A 24,779-nucleotide genomic window follows, 5' to 3' on the forward strand; every position below is an offset into this window, starting at 1 on the left:
TGCGACAAAAGGCCTTCTGGTAGACCTGCTTGCTGCGCCAGAGTACGGCAGAGGCAATCGTGTCCTTCTCTCAGTGGGAGCCCAAATTTCTTCTGTAATTCAACATGGGGCAAGCACCTCTGTTTTGTACCCCGGGAACAGACACACCTCAAGTGAACAGTTTGCATAGCACCGCTTGGCCAACCCGGTACTCCTCCCAGGAATCTCTATCAATGCAGTAGAACCTCGTGAAGGTGTCCGTGGACCTCCACGTAGCAGCCCTGCAGATGTCGAGCAGGGGCACATCAAAGAGAAATGCTGTCATTGCTGCGATGGCTCTGGTGGAATGGGCTCTCAGCCGGCATGGAAGAGGTCTGTTAGCCAGATGATGACAGTGTATGATGCAGCCGGAGAGCCACCTGGAGATGGAAGCCTTCAACAAGGCCTTCCCATGATTCACAGGTCCAAAATTGACGAACAACTGTGAAGTATTCTGAAAATCCTTTGTGCGTGCCACATAAAACTTGTGTTTCAGCCTCATTTTCACTAGCCTTGAGACAAGCATTCTGTGTTGTAGTATTCCAGCCTCATTTTCACTAGCATTGAGACAAGCATTCATGTGTTGTATACTAGCCTTATTTTTATTAACTTTGAGGCAAGCATTTTTGTGGCATCAAACCGCAAGACAGTGTTTGGGTTGTCTGTCCGGCATTACAGACTCATCAAACCAGCAGCAATTGAGCTAGGGACAGTTAGCTATGTTTCACCAAAGCCAAGTTTTGATGCCCTATTGTTAAACTCAGTTTGTTCAGACCCACAACTCCGGGTCGCTAATGGGAGCAGATACGGCAAGTGTACCTTCAAATCGGAACGCTGAGGCGCGGACCATGGGCAGCGGAAATTACTGAATGTGCTCCGTCTGAGCGGCCCCCCATTTACAGATCACTAGATGACTCAGATGCGACAAAAGGCCTTCTGGTAGACCTGCTTGCTGCGCCAGAGTACGGCAGAGGCAATCGTGTCCTTCTCTCAGTGGGAGCCCAAATTTCTTCTGTAATTCAACATGGGGCAAGCACCTCTGTTTTGTACCCCGGGAACAGACACACCTCAAGTGAACAGTTTGCATAGCACCGCTTGGCCAACCCGGTACTCCTCCCAGGAATCTCTATCAATGCAGTAGAACCTCGTGAAGGTGTCCGTGGACCTCCACGTAGCAGCCCTGCAGATGTCGAGCAGGGGCACATCAAAGAGAAACGCTGTCATTGCTGCGATGGCTCTGGTGGAATGGGCTCTCAGCCGGCATGGAAGAGGTCTGTTAGCCAGATGATGACAGTGTATGATGCAGCCGGAGAGCCACCTGGAGATGGAAGCCTTCAACAAGGCCTTCCCATGATTCACAGGTCCAAAATTGACGAACAACTGTGAAGTATTCTGAAAATCCTTTGTGCGTGCCACATAAAACTTGTGTTTCAGCCTCATTTTCACTAGCCTTGAGACAAGCATTCATGTGTTGTAGTATTCCAGCCTCATTTTCACTAGCATTGAGACAAGCATTCATGTGTTGTATACTAGCCTTATTTTTATTAACTTTGAGGCAAGCATTTTTGTGGCATCAAACCGCAAGACAGTGTTTGGGTTGTCTGTCCGGCATTAAAGACTCATCAAACCATCAGCAATTGAGCTAGGGAGAGTTAGCTATGTTTCACCAAAGCCAAGTTTTGATGCCCTATTGTTAAACTCAGTTTGTGGATCACAAATAGCATTATGAATAGATGTTTTGTTTTTTGAATTTAAAGTATTTCTCTAACTAAATTTCTCTATTTTGCAAACATTTGCCTAATGTTTTTCTGCAATTTATCAGCTCCACAAAATGTTTTGTCTGTTATATCTGTTTTGAACAGTTGCTATTTCTTTTGTATTATTTAATTTTGTGATGAGATGTTTTTTTGTTTGAACTATTGGAATAATAAAACATAGCTCTGTATATGTTCTAGATTGACCTATTTTCTTTGCATTTGAGTCAATAATCACAATTCACTTATTGCATTTCTATAATATGTCGGGTATCATACTTTTACTAAACTCTATGACTTATTCAATATATTCACCAGTCTAGTAAACGCTGGTTGTTTAAAAATTATTTTTACTACCATATCTACACGGGAACACTCTATTGTTTACTTTTAGCTCTTTACTCCACTTAGTTCCCGGAGTTTATGGAGTTCCTCTTTGTTACCACATAAAACTTCAAGGCATGAGACAAAGTCCAGCAAATACAAAGTTCTCTTCGTCGGAGCAGAAGGGTTCGGGAAGAAGACTGGCAACACTAAAGGCTCGTTGAGGTGGAATTCTGATGGAACCTTCGGCATAAAAGTGGGGCGAGTACGCAGCACCACTCTCAAAGCGTGGAAGGACAAGTACGGCTGCTTGCAAGAAAGGGCCTGGCTCTCCCCGACCCGCCTGGCCTATGTGATCGCCTGAGGAAAACAGTCTTCCACGAGAGAAACTTCAGTGGGGCCTGATGCATCGGTTCAAATGGGGGCCCTATGAGCTTTGTCAAGACCACGTTGAACTCCCAAGCTTTAAGGAGGAACTTTCACTGGTGATAAAATCCTGAAGGCCTTTGAGGAATTCCTTGACAAGCCTGTGCAACCAAAGGGATGGCTTACCTAGAGCCCTGGCGTAACTGTATAGGACAGCCAGGTGCACCTTGATAGAGGCGTGAGCCATCCCTGCCTTGGCCAGGAAAAGCAGGTACGGAAGGAGCTGTGGCGCTGTGGCATGCAGAGGTGTAATCTTCTGAGCTGTGCACCACATTTAGAAGTGTCTTGATTTATGTCCGTATCACACCAACGTCGAGGAAGCTCTGGCTTTGACTAGGATCGTCATACATTCCAGCAGCAGGGAAGAATGCCCAAACTCTAGGGCTGCAAGGGGCAGGCCCTGAGGCTCAGCCACACTGGGTCGTGGTGCAGAATCGCACTGTCTTCTCTAGCGACAAGATAGGGAAGTGGAGGCAGTCGGATGACAGAGCCACTGGCAGATGGAGCAGGCGCCTGTACCAGATCTGTTGCGGCCATACCGGAGCGATGAGTGTCATCTTGCAGTGACACTGTCTGAATGAGTGTGTTGATCACTCATAGCAGGAGCAGGATTGGAGGGAAAGCGTACAGTAAGAGTCCCACCCACAGGAACGAGAAAGCATTGCTGGCAAACCGCTGGTACTTGGAGTTGCACACCTGATCCGGGCGAAGTTCTTTTTTGTGGTAGAAACGCAGCTCACTGCTGAGCGAGTCTGCGATGGAGCTCTTGTTGCCTGCCAGGTGAAATGGGATGAGAAACTTGTCCAGAAGAATGACCCAGTGCCACAGGGCCTCACCTTCCAGGGAAAGAGCCAGGGAGTGTGTCCCATCCTGCTTCTGGATGTAGAACGTGGTGGTGGTGTTCTCACTACCTTCCCTTTCAGCAATGACAGGAATTACTTGAGAGCCTAGAAGACTGCCAGAAGCTCCGGGATATTGATGTGAAGGCCCTTATCCTCCGGAAGCGAGAGCCCTCAGGCATGCAATTGCTGGGTGTGGTCCTCCACTCTTCCAGGGAGGCATCTGTGATCACTGTCTCCTGGTATGGTGCAACCTGAAACAGAGCTCCTTGTGTAAAATGCGGGCGCACTACCCACCATGGTAGAGCTTGCAGGAACTCCTCCTTGAGGAGGATCTTGTCCATCTAAGAGCCTGATACCTGCAGCTATTGTGCGTCCAGAACTCCTGGAGCCAACTTATCTGCAGTGTGCAAAGAGGGACAAGGTGGATGCAGGAGGATATCATGCCCAACAGTGACTTGATGTCTCGCCCTGTTGCGGATTGTGCAGACAACAGGCACTGCACCTTCCCCAGAATGGCCATCACCCTCTCATCTGAGGGGTCGCCAATCAAGCGACCGCGTTGAGACGGGTACCCAGAAACAGAGAATTCTGCAATGGCTCCATGCAGGACTTCAATAATTGATAGAAAATCTGAGATCCGTCAGCAGACGAATGATCTCTGTCGTGTGCCGGTTCGCCAGAGTGCAGGAGCGGATGAGCCAATCGTCCAGATAAGCGTAGACATGGATGCCCTTGAGATGAAGATGCACCGCCACCAGAGCAAAGCACTTCATGAACACCCTTGGGGCCGATTTTAGGCCAAAGGGCAGCGCCTTGAACTGATGGGGCTGTCCCTGGACCACAAACCACAGGAACGTCCAATGTTTTCAGTGGATGGAGACGTGAAAGTAGGTGTCTTCCAGATCCGGCGTCTCCGGGAAGTCTACTTTTTCCAGTTGGCTGAGCATGTGCTGCAACATGACCATCCTGAACTCCTGGGACCTCAAGTACTTGTTGAGGCGTCTTAAGTCTAGGATTGGCCTCCACCCTCCTGACTTAGGGCCTCATCACGAGTCTGGTGGTAACCCTTAAATGCGGCAGTAGCGCTATTACCACCAAATTTAAGGGTCCGCCAGATCATGGCCTTGGCGGATTTCCCCCCAGCTAAGGCCATTGCCAATTTTCGGCGCTATTACCGCTGGTGGGAAATCCGCCAGCGGTAATAGCGTGAATTTTCCCCATTGGGCCCAATGGGGAATGAGGAATTCCCGAATGCGCCTAATGGGGAATGGGCACTAACCATTCCGCCAAACCCGTGATCCGGCGCTAATAACGCCGGGGGGTTTGGCGGTAGGGCTAATAGCGCCGGCGGTAATAGCACCGGCGTTACCGCCCAACTCGTGATGAGGCCCTTAGTCTGTACCAGAAAGTATCTGGAGTACACTCCCAGCCCTGGAGGCACTGGGGGATGGGCTCCATCACCCCGTACATGGCTTGAACCTCCAGCAGCAGCTGTGCCATGTGCAGTTCTTGACAAGCAACAGGAGGAATTCAAGGCCACCTGCGCTAGAACTCCAGGGTGTGCCCCTGACGGAGAACATCCAGCAATCATTTGTCCGTACTGATGGTGTTAGGCAGAATCACATGCAGTACCCTTTAGGAACACTACATGCAATTAAGACTACAGGTTTAAGCACAATTTCACCTTTGGTACAAGCCTGTACTACACAGTAAAGTGGTAGCGATGGCTGAGCAGCCAGACTTATCTCAAGAGTTTAAATGAGAAGTAGAACAAGTTACACAAAGGACCAACTAATACAGTGATTCAAACAAACACTTACTCAAGCTTCTTGGTAAAAGAATATACATTTATTTACACAGTTAGTTTGAAAACATTACACTAGCAAGAGCAGCTCAATATCACACACTATTAAACCACAAATACACAACCGATAAGTAAATAAAAAAGTTTAGCTCTCCTGAAGAGGGAGCAAAATGGCACTTCATATACTTTAAAAAGGGGTAAAAAGACAAGGGGCCTGATTACGAGTCAGCCGGTCCGGAAATAACAGTGGCGGTAAACCCGCCGCCACCGTTGTTTCCGGACCGGCTGATCTCGAGTTCTGCAGGCAGGAGGTGTCACTCCCGCCAGGTCTGACCTGGCGGGAGTAACGCCACCCGCCTGCAGACAGACGTGGAAACACCGGCACCATTACAACATGGTGCCGGTGTTTCCACTTCCCCATTCCCATGGAGTCCCATAGAATAGAGAATGGGGACTTACAGAATTCCGCCTCCGGAATTCCCGGGGGGTCGTAATGCCCCGGTGATTCCGGGAATGACTGAGGCGGAATGGTAATACGAGTCCGGCGGTAACCTGCTGAAATTTCCGGCACGGTTACTGCCGGACTCGTAATGAGGCCCAAGGTTTAAAAGAATCAACAGCATAAATGCTTTCATAGGCAGGCCAAAGGGTTTCAGTAAACTACAACCAACAATTCATCTCATAGGCCTGGGCCAAAGTCAATGGTTCAGAGTCGTTGTATTGGATAGCACAGTTCTGGTAGTAACGGTAAAGTCTTTGCCACGGAGTTTAGAAGAATTTGGCTAGGCGAAAAGTTTGACAAATGTTTAGGGAAGGACAAGCCTTCGAAGTTGAGGAAAGTTCCACAAAATTTTGTGATGGCCTAAATGATTTCTAGACCGCGTTTTCACAGTACCTTGTTAGTGAAGAAGAGCTGTAGCTGAGGCAGTTGTTCCTGGCAGTTCGGGCAGATCTCGCTGTTCCTGAGCTTCAGTCGTGGGGACAAGAAGGAGGACATCGGGAGGTTCCTGCACTGCCCAGAGATGAGGCCAAAAGCTTAGCAAGACGTCGGTTTAAGGCGTGAGTGCCTTAAAGTCCACGAGCTGGTTTCCTTCCCTCTGGCTATCCGGTTTTCAACAGCACTCTGAGGAAAATTCAACCAGATGGGGACGGTGTCCAGGTGACTTACAAGTTGGTTGTTCCCACCAAACTCAAGGGAAGAAGTTAACCTTGAAGGGCTTCTCTGTCGATTGGAGTTTCAGGCAATTCGGACTTGCAGCAGGGCTTCAACGGTCGTCCAGGAGTTGCAGCAGTCCTCTTCCTTCAGCTCGTCTTCGATTCTTTCGTTCCAATGGTCGACTCTGTTTTCCAAGTCCCAGAGACATGTTTTTAAACAGTTTTCCCCCATTCATTCCAGCCTGACTGTCACTCATACAGCAGGGTGGCTGTCCTTGACGGACAGCCAGCCGGCCAATCACGCGAGAGTGCACTCAGAGTGCCTAGGAGACTAAGCACAGGGAGTTTCGGGCACCTCCCTCACATCCTGTCCACCCCAGACACCCTGGTGCCAGAGGAGGGCTTCAGCACTGAAGCACGCCAAAGGCCAACAAACAAAGGGACCAAACCTGGTTTGGCACGCAGAGACAAACACAAGAAGAATATTTCCTAAAAGAAATGTCGAAAAATGATGACTGGATTCTGTTTTTACAGATAGGTCTGGGGCGCCATATTGAAAAATATGGCTGACCCGATTTTTAGCTACCGTTGTTAGCGGTCGGGAAAAATCACAGTAGTTAATCTAAACCAATGCCACCAGCCATTTAAAGTAGGAAAGGGTAACGTTTGACTGTTACATGAGTGTTTTGACTCAGGGGAAGGTAGGCAACCACTCCAGCACTCTATAGGAAGATAGTGTGTGCTGGGTCAGTACATTTAAAAAGACTATTAAAGCTAATTTAACTTTACATGCTCTGGGAGACGGTAGTCAGTGCCAGAGAAGGTATTTAAACCTTGGGGAGTCCAAAATACATCCCTGTGTCACTACACTGAAGGTGCTGTGTGAAACATAGAAAAAGATGATGCCTATAGAGTTGTTTTAAAACTCCATTACAGAAGAACACAAATTAAAACACACAACAAAATACATGGACGAGTGGGAAAAAAAGGCTCACACTCTTCCCAGGTAAAAAATCAAATCCTAGAAATACAGCAAAGTTGCTGGGGGTCTCGAAAGGTAACGGAAATTAGCACATTTTGAGAATTCTCCCTAAAAGATGGTCTTCCACTGGTTGACAAAATACGCCAGTCCACCTACCACTGGGGCGCGCAAGTAGGTGCTCGGGACTCCGGCCGGTTCAGGCCTTCTTGGGCGTCTACGTCCTGGCCTGCGGGCGACTACGCTGTCCTCCACTGCCATAGGCCTGCGAGCAGCCTCAGTAGGCCTCTTGAGTCGTAGATCAGGATTATTGATGATAATGGGCATTATACCCCTTGGAGGACCTGCAACACTTTCCTCTTGAGGAGCGAAAGGACGACGACCTTCGCTGTCGGAATGTTCCCAGCTAGCATGATGTCCCCGTGTCAGTCTTAATCGTCTTGAGAGACTCGTCTATGGTCTTGCCAAAAAGGTTGTCCCCCACCAAAGGGAATGTCCACCACCTTGGACTGGACATCCACCCTGAGGTTGGTGGCCTTCAGCCATCCCTGTCATCAAAGGGACACCCCGTTGCCCATCAGGCAAAACCCAGTGTCCGCGATGTCCAAACCCACCAGGATGGCATGATCTGAGGCGACCTCACCCACCTGGAACATGGCCAGGGCCTCAACCTTCTTGTCCTCCAGTAGGAAACCCAAAATAGGACCCATATTATACCACAGCTCCCTGTATTAGCGGGATAAGATGGCCAGGGCATTAGTGTCCTTGACGGTGGAGGCTGCGGTGTAAATGATGCACTTGCCTACTGCATCTAGTTTCTTCCCCTCTTGGTCAGGAGGCACCATGGCCGAAGACAATGGATTCGCCAAGCGCTCCCTGGCAGAGGCAGAGACCACAGAGTCAGGAGAAGGATGTGACCGGTCCGCTGTACTTCTTTTCCAGCCTATCCCACTTGGAAATCCTGGTACTCAAAGTCTTCATTAAGGCCAAACCTTCCTCCCAGACATCATCCAACAGAACAATGGACATGAATGTCTTCCTCCTGGACTCCTGGCATTGGAAGAGGAACCCCTCCTTTTTCGTCTCCTCAGGTACCAAATTGAAGAGGGTAGAGGCCCTTGACATCATGGCATGAAAGGAAGCGACTTCATCAGGCGGCGAAGCCCTGGCAGGCTTGTTGGCACCTAATGGCTTTCCGTCTGCCAGTATGTAGTCATCGTACTCGTCAGTACGAGTCGCTGTACTGTCTATATCCATGCCTGTGCCCGTGTGCGGGGGCTCCTCCGCTACAGGGGTCAAGGATCAATGCAGAGGTGGTGGTGGTGTCGGTTGACGCCTCGGCCAGCTGGGTCATTTGACTTATGCTTTGGCCTGGACGGGCTCCTGATCAGCAGCCTTGTGGGACTCTGTGCCAGGTATCTCTCATACCAGCATGTGCCGTGTCATAAGGATGTCCAACGACATGCATGTCCCTGGGTGCCGGCTGGAAGGAACAGCTGGCAGCAGCTCTGGGTTGAAGCATCTCCTTGGGCTAGATGGCGAACCGGGTACATCCCGCAGAGACCCCTCGATGGACACGGTCAAACAGCCCCCTTTGTGGTCTGAGTAGTAGTCCTCAGGCAAGTTGTCGTCGCCAGAGCTTGTGTAGATGTGCACAGGCTCCTTTGAAGCATCCCTTGGTATTGCTCCCCCATGTTCGTGATTAAGTTCCATGGGCGGTAGCCACCCTGTGTCCTTCGGCTCCTTCTGGAGTGGAGCGGCAATAGGAACCGCCACCATCCACGGGGTGTCTGGCGAATGCTGTTGGTGGCGCTGTCGCAGCAGCTGTACATTGTGGTGGAAAGGTCACATGCAGGGTTCTGCCATCGTGATCGTAGAAATCACCATCGTAGTTAGGCCCACTTTCGATGAAGTTGTGATGGACGGCGACGAGGCAGGTCTCTATAGATAGATAACTAATTTATTCGGTATTCACCATTTACATGAAATAAAATACTCTCCAATACAAAATGCAAAGAAGTTGCGGATAACCATGAGTAAAATATGGTACAACTCATAGTTCAAACAACAGCATGTTAAAATGTGCAATAAAAGTTTCTTAGAAGCTTAAAATGTTCTAACCATACGTTTGAAAGCCTCAGTAATATACTCTGATAAATCACTGATAAAACAGGCATCAACACAGGACAAAACAAAATTCATAGCATTCGTAACATGCCTAAAATTATTGATATGAAAATGTCAGCCATAGGCCTCTCAAACCTAAAATGTTTTGCCAAATAAATAGAAAATGAATTAGATCCTCACCCGCCCGCTTCCACAGATACATAACTTTGTGTTAAACTCACATGTCAGATACACGGTCAGATAGCACAACGAGTTGAGTGCTCGTTTTTGACATCTGTGTGCAGCCTGCTGATGCAGGTTCGAATCGCAACAGGGCCAACTTAACCTTTCATCCTTCCAAGGTCGATAAATTGAGTACCAGTAATATCAACTGTTACCTCAGCGCTCAGATGCGTGCGGGCTTGTAGCGCTATATAAAACTAGATATTATATTATTATTATAGATGCCATGCAAGCCCTCAGTGGTAAAACATTCAGGCGCATCATTGCAATGGTAGGTCTTTGCACCAGAGAGCGAATTACACTTAATGAGAAATTCTCACAGTAAATGCAGCGAGCCCTCAACAAGTGGCTGAGTAAGCACAGATGTTCCATACCATTTATCACCAGGTCGAATTCTCTCCTTCTGGCTTTCATAGACAAATAATGCTTTGTCTCCGTCCACCCCTTAGATCATCAAAGACAATACCCCATTTTCTGCACAAGACAGAACCCTTCTTATACCAGAGGTAAATAACATATTATGCTGCATTTGCTAATTCTTCCCTCGCATTGACAATATAGAGTTTCACCACCAGGGCAAAATGTAATTTACGATAATACTCTAAAAACCTGCGTTCGGCCTGGACACCAATATTTGGAACACCAGACTCCAACGCTAAGGCAGACCCCGGTGTGCTGGGCAACATGCCCAACAGCTTTCTCAGGCAAATATGTAAGATATGATTCAAGGAGGTGGAGCTCACACTCCCCCAGATCTCACTACCATGCAATATGGCTGCGTAAATCTTAGCCTCCAGCAACCGGATGCATTTGTCAAATCGGAACCCACCATACTTTTAATAGAATCTCATAATCCCTTCCAAGCTTGTCCTAAGGCAATTTTCAACTTATGTTAGATGTGCGGACCATAACCAGTTGCTTGAGAACACAACTCCCAGGTAGCAATATAAATCAGCCGCAGTTAGGTTTGCATTATCTATGTGCCAGTTATAGTTCTTTTCTTTTTACCCAAAAACAAAAATCTTAGTTTTCTTCAGATTTAATTTTATACTAAAATATTCTGAAGCATAATTCAGACTGCTAGCAAGTCCCTTTTGGGTCAGAGCTAGTAATATAGCATGATCTGTATAAAGAAGGGTAGGGTATCTTACCCCCATTCAAAGAGGGAGAAAATAGGCCTGGCAAATGTGAGGCAGGCAGAAAACCTGATAGGAAGATCATAAACAATAGCGGAGCCAATGGGCAACCCTGGCACACACCTTTATTGGAGGAGAAGATGCTTGTAGGGCCTCCTCATGTGTTGTCTCTGACAGAGGCACTGGTGGACAGAGTGCAGATAGACAATCAGTTGCAATAGTGAGCCGGGAACTTCGAGTCTCTGGAGTTTATTCCAGAGAAGACAGCGATCAATAGAGTCAAAGGCCTTGGCAAGATCCAAGAAACCTACTTTTAAGATACCCCTTCTAATCTTCACATATTTATCTATAATGGTTGAAAACACAAAAACATGATCAGATGTCAAGAAGCCTGTTCTAAATCCGACCGGATAGCTGGGAAGTATGTTGTTCTCCTCAGCCCAAGTCTCTAACCTGGCCAGGAGACAGTTGATATACATTTTGGAAATGATGTGTAATAATGATATAGGGCGGTAGCAATAAAGATCCAGCTGCAAGCCCTTTTTGAAAATAGGTTTAATTAGACTCATAGACCGAGAATAGGGGATAGTCATTGACACAGCAATTGAATTTGTGGGTTTCGAGGCTTTCGTCAATGGGACTGTGGTCATCGACGAAGTGGACATCCTGGACGACGGAGCAGTCATCGATGAAGTCGCTGTCTTGGTCGTCGATGGCGTTGTCGACGAGAGGAGCCACCCGAGGACCTCTCCTTCGCTGGCTTGTCCGAAGATGATAAACAAAGCTTCAAAGGGGTTAAGGACTTTCTCTAGAAGGGAGTACCCTTCAGCGGCAGGCTCGCAGTGGATGTAGATGGCAACAGTGATTGTGTCCTTCCCGAACTGGGACCCGCTGCGAACCCAGTGGGATCCATAGCGTGGAGCTTGGCCTTCTTTTGGACCCCTGAGGACAGGGTGTTCTCTCAACCACTTCTCTGAGAAAATTTGCTCATGGGACCAGCCGGTCCTGGAGGAGGCATGACTGTGCCCGGAGGCAGCATTGGAGGCCTTCCCCAACTTGAGCCATGCTGCTAACCTGCTGTACCGGTCCTTTTTCATCTTCTTCGAAAAACCACGGCAAATCTCGCATCCCTCCTCATCGTGGTGTGGATGCAGACAATACAAAACATTTTATTTTTATTTATTGTTATTAATGTGTTATAGTTCACAATTCACATAAACACCCCATAAAACACAGAATAAACACAGAGAAAAACATATCAAAACAACGATTTGCCTACTCAACCTTCACATAGATCACATTAGAATCCAGATTACACACATTTTAAAAACTTGTGTACCCATTCATTGACATCACTCAATAGATCATACTAAGCGTCCCCTTGTTTGGCATCTGAGGATCTAATCCTTATTTGGCAATCTGACCAATTGCAGAAAAACCTTTTTTAGAAAAAAAATATAATGAGGCCAATACATCATAATTAATTTCAACGATTTGCCTACTCAACCTTCACATAGATCACATTAGAATCCAGATTACACACATTTTAAAAACTTGTGTACCCATTCATTGACATCACTCAATAGATCATACTAAGCGTCCCCTTGTTTGGCATCTGAGGATCTAATCCTTATTTGGCAATCTGACCAATTGCAGAAAAACCTTTTTTAGAAAAAAAATATAATGAGGCCAATACATCATAATTAATTTCAAATTACACCCATGATAAAAACTTGTGTACCAGTTTGTTGGCATTGCTCAATAGATCTTACTAAGAACCCCCTTGGCTATGATATGATAGGTTATTTGTAACCCCCTTAATGCCCAGAGGTTTCTTAGCGCGGACCCGGGGATCGAACTTGTGTTGCTCTGTGTCGTCTTGCTTCCAAGGTGAGCACGTTGCCCATTAGCTATTATCCCAAGACAATGGTTGGCATCTGAGGATCTAATCCTCGTAAGCGATCTAGCCAATGGCGAAAAAACTTTGTTTTAAAAACGTAATGTGGCAAATGACCATTTATTTTATTTATTCATAGAGCGCACCTAACCCAAAGGTATCTGGGCGCATTGCTTAAGGAATACACAGTACTTACATATACAGAGCATACACAACATTTTGCCTTTTGTAACAAATAGAAGGCAACTTTCCAGACAAACATGTGTCATAGTAGAAACAAAATAGACAACCTGTGCAAAGAGCCAGGTTTTTACTTTTTTTCTAAAAATCCAGAATGATAGTTGTGCTCTTAATGCTATGGTCAGGGAATTCCAGAGCTTGCCCGCTAGTACTGGGATAGCGATGTCACCTGCTTTTTATAACTTGAATCTAGGAATAATTAGACAGTGTGTGTATTTAGCACGGGAGGGCCTGTTGGATTTGCTTCTGGTGAATTTGTCAACCAAATATTTTGGAGCAGAATTTGAGAGTCATTTGTGAGTAATCGCTAATGTTTTGGATGCAATTCTGTCTTGCACTGGGAGCCAATGGGCATTGCATCTTCTGAGGAGATGTGGGTGGCTCTTAGGATGTTTAGGGCCGTTCTGAGCGCATTGTTTTGTAGCACTTGTAGTTTATTCATATTTCATTTATTTGTGCCTAGGTAAAGGGCATTGCAGTAGTCCAGTTTTGATAATATAAGTGCTCTAGCCAGGGTAATGCAACTATTGGTGGACAGAAAGGGCTTGCAGGCATTAATCAGTTTGGATGTGTAGGCTGTAGCTGAAGCCGTCACATTAACTTGTGTGATAAGTGAGAGTGTAGAGTCCAGATATATGCCTAATGTTTTGACTTTGTTTGAGACTTTGATGATGTTGCTGTTAATATTGAAGGAATTGTATTGGTTGACTAGCTTATTTAGTCGGGAACGAGATCCAATAAGGAGTAACTCAGTCTTGTCATTCAGACAGAGGCCATGGATGGCCATCCATGCCTGGATCCTTAGGTATATTTAATTCAGGTGTTTAGTATCTCTGTCGTAGTAGCCTGTAATAGTGATGAGGATTTGCATGTAATCCGCAGTTTGTGTAGGTGACACCCAAATCGTCTAGATGGTCAAATAATAGCTTAGTGAAGATATTATATAAGGTAGGGGAGACACAGGAACCCTGTGGAAATCCGCAGGATATTGGGGCAGGTTCAGCAGAAGCTGTCAGTGCGAATACCCTCATGGTCCTATTCGCTAGGAAGCCGCTGATAGATAAAGCAAGAGGAGGAGTGCCATACTGCCTTTATCTTTTAATAATTCATCCATTTGAATTTTTAAATCAATGAGGGCTGAATCTGTGCCATGTCTTGGTCTGAACCCTGATTGTCGAAGGCCTAAGATGTTATTGGCTTCTAGCCGCCCTGTCCAGGATTTTCAGTAGGAAGGGTACTGTAGTTATAGGTCTGTTGTTGGTAGGGGTGTTTGGGTCAAGGTCAGATTTTTTAAGTAGTGGCATGACCCAGGCATCTTTGAGATCATTAGGGACTCTGCACGTTTCAAACGATGCATTTATCAAGGAGGTTATAAAAAAAGCAAACTCCTTCGCCCCTTCTTTAATGACTGTCACCGGGCAGATGTCCCCTTGGCATCTTGATGGTTTCAGGCTTGCTATAATTCCTTCTACTTCACTTATAGTGACAGGGGCAAATTCAAATGGGCAACAGGGTTTGATGGGTGGGTCGTGTATCTCAGCAAATTTTGTGCCTGCTGGCAGGCTGAGCTTTTTGGATTCTATTTTAGCTTCTAGGAGAGAGATTTTATCCAGTAATGCTTTTTGTATATTTGTGCCATTGGGCGAAGTGTACAAAAAGAACTACTGGAACTATGTTCCCTGCTGGTCTTGTTCATGTCTATGTATTTTTTTCCAATTTGCTTCTGAGATTCTTTTGGAGCTGCATAGGGCTTTCAAGTCAGAAGTGAACCACTTGTTTAAGTGAGCTAGTGGCTTAGCTTTGCACATTTTTAACGGTGCAATTTTGTCTAAGGCCTGAAGTAAGGTGTGGTTATACATCTCTACGAGAGAAAAAGGGCCTGTGTTCTTGAGCTTGAGTTGATTAGTGATAGGCTGTAGTAAGGGCAGTAATTTCTCAGCTGAGATGTTTCGATTGTTTCTGGTTAGATCTGGAGGTGCTTGTATAACGCTAGAGTTTGGGCGCCAGCTGTCCTGAATAGTAAAGGAGATAACATGGGGGTCGGACCAGGTGCAGGGAGAATTGGAGAGGATCTTAGTGTCACAGTTTAAGTCTGCAAGCCAGTCCATGGTTCTTCCTTTGCTATGTGTCGAATCTGTGATGCGGTGAGAAGCCTAGCTCCGTGATTGTGTTAGCTAAAGCCGTTGCATTATCATCGTTAGTGTCATTGAGGCCTACGTTTAGGTCTCCCAGCAGCATAATTTGTGTGCCAGGTTTGGTGTTCCAAGTAAAGAGTTGTGTGATGTCCTCATCAAATGAAGATAATGGGCCAGGGTGTCTGTACAGGAGATGTTTTAATATAGTGCATGCGGCAGTTAACAGGAGTTTTAACGAAAGAAGTACTCCACCGCCTCTGGTAGCTTCTCTGTCTGCCCTGAGGATTGTCAAGTTTTCGGGTATAGCTAGCGATAGGGTTGGACCTGCTGCCAATTGTAGCCAAGTTTCTGTGATAGCTCGGAAGTCTAGATTATTGGATGAAATGAGATCTGCGATATCTAGTGCATGAGCTAGCAGTGACCTAGCATTTATGAGGGCTCCTTTAATAGGTGGTGCATCTGAGATGGGTGTATCTGTGAGTGAGAGGTTGGTTGCAGGCGATGACGGGATGTTACTATTGCTCTTTAGTTCGGGGCTGTCCCTTTTAGTTCTACGATGTGTAATCTTAGCACTTGGGTCTGTTCTGCGGTAAGTGTTAAACAGCCAGCTATTCTTTAGGCAGGATCCTAGTCTGGAGTTTCTGATATTTACAGGACACGGTTGGTTAGGTGTAGGCAAGGAGGCATATAGCTGGATCCATTGTACCGAAGTGAGTGGCACTGGCTACTCACTATGATTCCTAGTTTAACATTAGATGTAGTCCTGACTGGCTGGAGAGCGGGTAGGAACTTAGTAGGTGATTTAGTATTGATTAAAGGTAATAAGGTAGCCATAGTTAAGGTTACCTTGTGTATGTTGGCTATGTGTGCCGAGATAATGGGCAGCGCAAGGCTGTAAGAGGGATTTTTACTGGGAGCGCTGGTATTTTTCAGAAAGATCTGAAGGATGAAGGTGTGTTTCAGTCACTAGTGTGGTAGTGGCGGTTTTACACGTAACTGTGGCTACCAAAAGAATGTGGGCTCCCTAGGTGCCGTGTATGGTGGCCTGTGTAGGTCTGGGAACGGCTATGCCAATGTGTCACTAGTCATAGGCTTGTCCCGCAAATATCTTACCATTGGCTAGGCTGGGTTCGTTTGGGAGATTCAGGCGCGTGGGCAATTCACAGTACGCAGTACGCTTAGCAGAGCAGTATTAAGTCATTAGTGGATTTAAGGCGGGCAGCGACTTTAGGGAGAGGAGGCCTTGCAGGGGTAGCTCATGCAAGGGTGGTTCGCAGTACAGATAGCGGCAAAGTATGGCATGATAAATCTGTAACAGACAAGAGGCGGGTCACAATGATAAAGCGAGGGGGCTTTGCCTAAAAGGCAGATCAGTGACCACAGTATGGTAAGTTATAAACTAAGCTCAGATATATACGGCACGTGGCAGTACGAAAAGGACAATAGGTACAATTCATTGCATGAAGGCAGTTCAATGACAGAACAGTGATCAAAGAATGGTAAGTTCAGGACTAAGCTGGGATAAAAGCAGCGCATGGCATTACAAATACACAATAGGTACAATTAATTGCAAGAAGGCAGTTCAGTGACAGAACAGTGACCAACGAATGGTAAATTCAGGACTAAGCGGGGATAAAAGCAGCGCTTGGCAGGGACGTCATTTGGGCGTCGCCAGAGGTCGCAACTGCGACCTCTGAGGTCTCCCTTGCGACCTCTGGTTAAAAAATGTTTTTTTTTTTTTGTAATGCAGACTACTGGGCTATGGCCAGCACCATGTAACTCTTTACTTCTGGAGTGGCTGGCTTTTTCAGGCCCCTTAAAAAGGTCTAACACTTTCAGCACTGGCCCTAAATAATAAATAAGAAAGAAAAGGAATACAAAATAATGTGTTTTTCTGGAATTCTATACAATAATTGCTAGACTCATTAAAAATCACTGATTTAGTCTGTTCTTAAACGCCTCAACTCAGCCTTTCAGCCTTCTGAGGTTGATAAATGAGTACAAACACAGGTTGGGTGAAATTGGGTGAATATTTTTTTATATATAAAGCGCTTAAGCGTAAGTGCTATATGATAACACATCATTGGGCCTCATTCTGAGTCCGGCGCTAACCAATGGCGGTAGTAGCGCCTTGGTCGGCACCGGACCCGTACCGGCACCGCCCTGGTGGAATGGGAAATTACCGCCCTATTCCGAGTTGACCGGGGCGGTAATTTCCCATTCCCCAGGGCTCTTCCCCATTCCCAAATGAGCGCCCATAGGACTCAATGGGAATGGGGAAATTGCAAATAACGGTGACCTTACTTTACGGTCACCGTTATTGGCTAAAAAGCCCCTTTGCGCCCTCGTCCCTAACGCCTGCTAAAAGCAGGCGTTAAGGACGAGGGCGCAAAGGGAACTCGGAATGTGGCGGTAAGGGATTATCGGCACCGGTCTCGTTAACGGTGACCGGTATCCCTTACCGCCATACTCGGAATGAGGCCCATTATCATTTGTTCACGGACGTCGGCTTGCATTCACAGTAATTTGGTAATATCGGCCTATCTATACACACTGATCTTAACAATACATAGGCGATCCATTCTTGTATGAAATGTACATCACATTATAGTGATATCGTAACCATATTTTTCGCAGTGTACAATGTTATGTGATGCCACTCTCTGTTTTGTCAATGGGTGAAAGGTTGCGTTCCATAGCTTCCCGCGATATCACTTCGGGGTGGGTCAAATGACATCACTTCCTGTGATGTCATCAGGGGTCAAGGGTCGTGTGATGTCACTTCCGCTACCCCTGGCATTTTGGTGAAATGACGTCCCTGGCGCTTGGCATTACAAATACACAATAGGTACAATTAATTGAATGAAGGCAGTTCAGTGACAGATCAGTGACCAAAGAATGGTAGGTTCAGAACTAAGCTAGGATATATACGGCACGTGGCATTACGAAATTCAGTACAAATACCATAGGTACAATAGTCGTTCAGTTGTGCTAGGAGCACGTTACTTCACAAGATGGATGTGTTCGGTTTCGGCTATACAGCTCGACTCTGCACTGAGGCCCAGCAGAGGATTATCGTTCGGTGCCAACTATGTCGCAGGTATTCATTGCATGGGCATTACGCCGCGCAGAGAATACTAAGCAGTAGTACTGTGCTGCAATAGGCTATTTACAAGTGGGCAGTGATAATGTAAATGGCACTGCGTACGTTGTTAGACCTTGCACAGGGTATCCGTGGCAGAGATGCCCGGCAGAGGGGAAGTGCAATAGTAGTTAGTTTGCACAATAACGTAAAGGGTAAAACATGTGGCCGTATGGTGAGGCACCGTAGTGCAGCTGCGACGGTCAGCAATAGTCAGCTGGGAGGCGAGGCCACGTAAATACAAGTCAGATGATGTGATACAGTGCGTGCTTTAACGACCCAGAGTTAGAAGTATCAACGCTTACTGGAATTTCTGCCAGAGATTGAGGAAAGTGTGGCGTAGTGTTTGGACTGCAGCGAAAAGGGTTGGTGTTAGCTCTGCATGTGGGAAAGCCTGAGGCCCCAAACCTTGGACGGAATGGCAGAGTACCATGCTCCAGGGCTCTGGGGGCACAGACAGGGCCGTGTGATAAAGGCCTTTGGATGATGGGCCAGCTTCCGCCTGCCTGTCAGTGTGATTGGCCAAAGAAGTAAGTTGCAGCAAATCAGTATGCACAAGGATGATTCCAAGAGGACCTCTTAGCGAGGCATGAAGAACATGGCGGTTATTTTCGAATGGTCGATCAAAGCTTGTAATCAGCTGTAAAATATTATTTTAACGCTCAATGGGAAATCTCATGCCGTCCTATGAGCTGCGGCTGCGTGATGTTATGCAGTGCGAACATGCATATTTAAATGCAGTTGAATGACCAGAGATGTAGTGAGGCTTATGCACCCCTGGCTCTCACCGATAATGTAGCGTGAAACTGCTGGAATCGAGCTTCTCCTGAAGCTGATGTGAGGGATCCTGATGGAGAGGGCTCCTGCCCTCTTGGCGTGGGCGTAGCGAGTGTAGTGCGTATTTAAAAGATTTATCCGTAAAGATACGTTGCCATAGCCACCCAGGGTGAACCACCTTATAGTCCTTTAAAAGGTGAGAAAAATGAGTCCACGTTGGGCACTTAATTCGGGGCAGTAACCCATCAAGTGCTGTATGGTTTCTATCAAGGTTTCCAATTTGCAAAATCTACAACTCCTTAAGTCAAGGCGTACACTGCCTCAGGCTCCCAGGATTTCGTTAGTAGGGAACAAATTTAGGGGAAATCATAGACATTGGGCCTGCCAGTATTGCCCTGGGCATTTCCTCAAATAATACGGTAATGTGTTATATGATCTCACATCTAACAATATACCCTTGAAGAGGTGGTACTTCCTAACACAATCAATTGTGTGGATCCAGTCGCTCTCCCAAACTTTCTTTCACTTTCAATGGGTTTGATAACAAAACATTTGTGATGCCGATCTTCGACATACACATTTCTCAGTCTACATTTCACACATATCTTGAAGAGACTCTCCTTCTCCTCGGACATGGTGGAAGGCACGAAGTAGGATCAAGCCTGAGCCTCTTGAAGCTTTATAGGGAATATCCGTTATGAAAGTTGATATTCGCAAACAATGGATCCCCCCTGCCGGTAGTCAACGTACGGTTGAACGATGGAACATAATCAGTCAACAATTAATATATTGTATCGAAGAAACTCGATATATCAAAAAAGGCTTGAAGAGCAAGATTGGACTCCCAACACTGAAATGTGCAGTAAATATCTGAAGATGGCCACCATGGGTGGAGCTTAGGGAGATGACTGTCACTGGATGGGGTCAGTATGACCCAGAGGACAGTGATTGGTTTAGAGGAGAAATGAAGTTTTCAGGCTAAAGCGAACTGCATGTCTTTTTTACCGAGGATTCCCAGCTTGACGACAGGGAATATTCATGAGCATGTGAATCCATGCCAGACCCCATGATTCAGAACATCAGTTATCTTCACAATTACTTAGCCATCCTACTTTCCTGGATGTTGACTGCCTGACTCAAACTTAACCCACCCAAGGCCGAATTCATCCTCATCGGTCCCCCCGCTAAATAAAAATGTGTTCAATAATGGCTCAATGATATGCGTCTAGAAGGATTTGATAACCCGTTCTCAGATGCAGCTATATCCTTAGGCTTCACCATTGACAACAGCCTGTCCTTCCAAAAACACATAAACAAGAAGGCCCAAACAGCCTTGCTCCAAATCTCCACCCCTTGCAAAATCAGACCTTACATCCCTCTGCTGCACTTCTACACGGTGGTAAAGGCACTTGTGGTCTCCCACATCAATGGGGGAAATGCCCTCCTAAAGGGTTCCCAGAAAATCAGTGCACCATGCTGCAGCACTTCTTATTACGGGTTCATGGAAATTCTATCAAATCTTCCCCATCCGACATGGGCTACACTGGCTTCCTCTCCAAGCCAATATAATGTTGAAGACTGCATGCATCATATAAAAAGCAGTTACGAGTTTCACACCAGTGTACCTGGCAGATAAGCTCTGCATATCTAATGGCACATAATCCTTGCGCAGCAAATCGACCAAAAGACTAATCACAATTCGACCACAAAGAGAAGACCCGCAAAGAATCCTTCTCTTGTCACGCACCCACCCTCTGGAACTCGATCTTGGTATCGAATCGGAATGCGCTACTATTGAAAAATGCCAGCCCAAATGCGAGCTACCCACACCTTGTACAGAGCTCTGCTGCTCTCAAGTTAGATCTGCGCTTTAAACAATAAAATAAATTAAAAATATAGGAAATCATAATCTGACTCTCTAGATGCCTATGCTGCCATTTGCTAAGTATTGCATGTAATAATTGGAAGCACACAAGCCAGCCAACCTGTAAGTGTGAAAATGCAACGGGAGCAATGGAATACATACAACTGTTTCATGGATCCTGAGAAAGAAACAGTATTTATAAAATCATTCTGCATCAATTAACCTCGAGGAACATGACTGAAAATCAAAGGCCACAAGCAAAATCTACACAGACACTTGCCAACGCTACCCCTTTAGAGGTGGACGCAACCATTGTGAGAGCTAGATTTGACGTTTGTCTTAATATAATTTGTGGTAAAGCCAATTGTACAATGTGAACACTGCATTTGGATAGGAACTGGAAGAGACCAATTTTTCTGAAATGACGCGTTGTTTTTTTAAAACTCCCCAATAGTTTGGGATGTGTAGATTTTACATTAATTTGAAAATAAAGTAGCATCACAGCTGGTGCGCATGCAGTGTGCTGATTGTGAGACGCATGTGCTGTGATGCATATAGCATCAGAGGTGCATGCAGAGTGTTGTTCGTTCAAAGCATGCTCTTACCTTGCAGCTGCTGCTAGGAGATTCTTGGCATTGGGAGCACCTGAATCCACAGAAAGCGATTTCGCAGCGAGCAGCAGTTTACTTGAAGCCATCGAAATGGTCTTCAGGTTCCCGATAACCTGAATCTGGTCCTCTTTAGTCTGCAGGGGCAAAAAAACAGACACTCAGAGCACACGAACAGTGCAGTGGCTCGTTAACAAGTACATCCCTGTTTTGGAACCCTCATCTCAACCTGATATCAGGGTGATCTATTGTGCTATATGTAGAGAATAGGGCACAAAATAATCGATGCAGAAGAGGTCAGATTAAAATAAAAACATGTGTTTAGGAAACAGAATGAAGATAACGGAAACCCCTCAGAAGAATGCCTTGGCTGTAATATCGCTGCAACGGTGCTGTGACTGGCACCAACTCGAAGAAAAGCAGTTGAGTCCCATAGCGAACATATAGCCATCGCAGTGGAACATGATCGGTCGAGACAAAGCGCACATTCATGGATACGAATAGCAGATTTCTAGAAACGAATCCATCACTTAATGTTGCAGAATGGCATCCTTTCTTCATAATCACATGACCTGTAAATGCTTTAATAACGTTGGGCCAGGCTTCCGCCCTTATTGACACCACTGGGATGTGTATCTGTATGCACTTATAGCTAACAATAAAGATGTGCTGTTTGTACCACATGGGGAGCACATTGCTAGTATGATATGATATTTTATTTGTATCACGCCCATACAAAAGTGTTTCAGAGGGGAACGATGCAAGGGAGGGGAAACAACGATCTTACTAAGCCCAATGACGCTGAGAACGTGCAAGTGCAGGGGAGAGGGAAGGGGGAAAGTGCGAGGGGCAGGGGAGGAGTGGAAAGTGCTGCACACATGATAGAGCAACACCATGTAGTGAGGCCAGCAGGTGGTAAGTGCGAGAATAAGGTGTAGACAACATGTGTCTGATAATTGCTGCAAGGGGACTGTAGGGTAGCAGATACAGACACAAGCGCAGGGGTTGCCAGGAGACAGTTTGGGTGTGTGGCTGGGAGGGCAAGGATCTGGGCCCAAAATCAGAGGGTAACCAGCTGCCCGTTGGCAAAGCAGACAGATTAGCAGGGGAGAGGGAGAGCGAAGGCCGAAGCAAAGAGGAAGGTCTTGACGTGCTTCCGGAACCGAAGATGGTTCTCCTCAAGTTTAAGAGCAGCAGGGAGGCTGTTTCAGAGGGAGGCTCCAGCTGAGGAAAGGGATCTACTTCCAACTCATTGCTTGGAGAAGCGACTGACCCTGAGGGAATTGGAGGTGAAGGAGCGAAGTGCTTGAGTAGGAAGGTATTTACGGAGGGAGAGTTGAAGGTATTGTGCACCCAGTCCCCAGAAAGCATTGCGGACAATTCAAAGGGTCTTGAATTTAATCCTTGCAGCCACTGGGAGCCAATGAAGAGATTTCAGGGCTCGAGAGACACGATCCCAGGGCTTGAGGCCAAGGACAAGTCTCGCAGCCCTGTTCTGGGTGAGCTGCAGAGGGCAGAGAGTGGTGGAAGGCAGATTTAGAAAGTGGCTGTTGCAATAGTCTGCCTAGAGAGAACCAGAGCTCTGGAGACAGTGAGCTTCTGGGGGAAGGAGAGGAAAGGAAGAATACCTCTGAGGGGGTGCAGTTGGTAGTTCGACATTTTTGAGACGTCAGAGATGTGTGGAGAAAAGAAAGGCGTGGAGTCGAATATGACCCTTAGGTTCTTAACCTCGCAAGTGGGAGCAGGGAGGGGGCCAAGGGAGACCGGCCAGAGAGTGACAGGAAAGGAAGGTGCAGGTATGCCGATAAGGAGGATCTCTATCTTACTGGCATTAAGGCAGAGGTCGTTGGCGGTGTACCACTCCTGGATTGCAGACAGACAGTGGGGGATGAGATAGGGAGAAGAGGTGGCAGAGGGGAGCCTGAAAACAAGTTGGATATCATCCGCATAGCACTGAAAGTTTCAGCAGAGAGCAGCAATGCAGTGGGCGATAGGTGCCAGGTATAGATTGAAAAGCCAGTGAGACCCCTGGGGAACAGTACAGGTAGAAAAGTAAGATAGAGGAAAGGAAGGACCCAAGTTGGACCTGGGAGCGTCGGTTGGAGAGGAAGGAAGTCAGCCAGGCCAGGGCCTGATCAGTGATACCCAGGTTATCATGGAGGCGATTGAGCAGGATGAGTTGGTTCACTGTGTCAAAGGCGGAAGAAAGATCGAGTAGGATGTGGACAGATGGGATTATTAGAATCAAGTTTCGAGAGCAGGTCTTCACAGATTTTCAGGAGAGCAGTTTCCATGCTTCTGGCAGCTCTGAAGACAGAGTTATGATCATGGAGATAACCAACAGAATCGGTGTGAAGATTAAGCTGGGAGATGGGCAGCTTTTGCAGGAGTTTGCCCAGGAAAGGAGTGATAGAGAGCGGGTGATAGTTAGCCGGGGAAGAGGGGTTGGCTGTGGGTTTCTTGAGAAGAGAGTGCACAAGAGAGTGCTTCAGAGGGGAGGTGAGGGGAAGGCTCCAGAGGCAAAGGACTGGTTTCAGAAGTCGGCCAGAGCATGTGGTCCTTGATGGTTTAGGACGAGCAGGGAAGAACCTGTTTTGACAAGACTTTCATAGATCAGACTTGACTGGAAATCTCGTCAGGGGAGAACAGAGGAAAAGATGAGAAAAGGGGCGAGAGGCGGCTGCAGGGTGGCCAGAGGTAGCAGAGAGAAGGGGGGGGGGGGAGAGGACAAGAGGCTGGACAGGATGTCATGGGTTTTTGAGACGAAATGAGAGGCAAGGGCTGTGCAGAGGGCCTGAAAGGCCACAGGAGAGGTAGAGACTGCAGCAGGGTTGGCTAGCTCCTTGCATATTTTAAAGAGTTCGGCCGAGTTGTTAAATGCCGCAGAGATGCAGGCTTGGATATGGGCTCTCTTCATAGTGCGGACAAGGAGCCGGTATTACCTTTGGAGCAAGCGGCAGGCCAGTTTGTTAGAGGATGCAGAAGAAGCCCGCTATTTCCTCTCATCCGCCCTACACTTGTGATTAAGGGTAACTAGTTCAGAGTCGTAGCAAGAGTTGCACTTGGCTTTGGGCTTCAAGCAGATCCTCACGACAGGGACAAGAACATCAAGAGTATCAGAGATAGAAGAGTAGAGCATGGAAAGGGCTGTGTCAGGATGTGAGTCAGCCGGAGGAGGGGGAGAAAAAGTGGGAGCAAAAGCCTCAACGGACACACGCTTCATGGGTCGGATGACCGCGAAGGTAGGTGGCAGTGATGGAGTTGGCTTGGTCTGAGGGGTAGAGAAGGAGAGATGGTAGGAAAGGAGAGAGTGATCACTCCAGGAAAGA

At 46.8% G+C, this 24,779-nt stretch overlaps 1 protein-coding gene across 11 annotated transcripts in view; it reads right to left on the minus strand.

The window, feature by feature from the left end:
* Nucleotides 1–24,779, minus strand: part of TLN2 (talin 2) — a 7,472,684-nt gene that overhangs the window by 4,742,382 nt on the left and 2,705,523 nt on the right. For all 11 annotated transcript variants that reach the window (XM_069624483.1, XM_069624482.1, XM_069624486.1 and 8 more), the window contains one exon: nucleotides 21,448–21,587. In XM_069624483.1, coding sequence (XP_069480584.1) covers nucleotides 21,448–21,587 — 140 coding nt within the window. The remainder of the gene's footprint in view (nucleotides 1–21,447; nucleotides 21,588–24,779) is intronic.

This window comes from Ambystoma mexicanum, chromosome 11 (assembly GCF_040938575.1).
Source record: "Ambystoma mexicanum isolate Mex_15411 chromosome 11, UKY_AmexF1_1, whole genome shotgun sequence".
NCBI lineage: Eukaryota > Metazoa > Chordata > Amphibia > Caudata > Ambystomatidae > Ambystoma > Ambystoma mexicanum.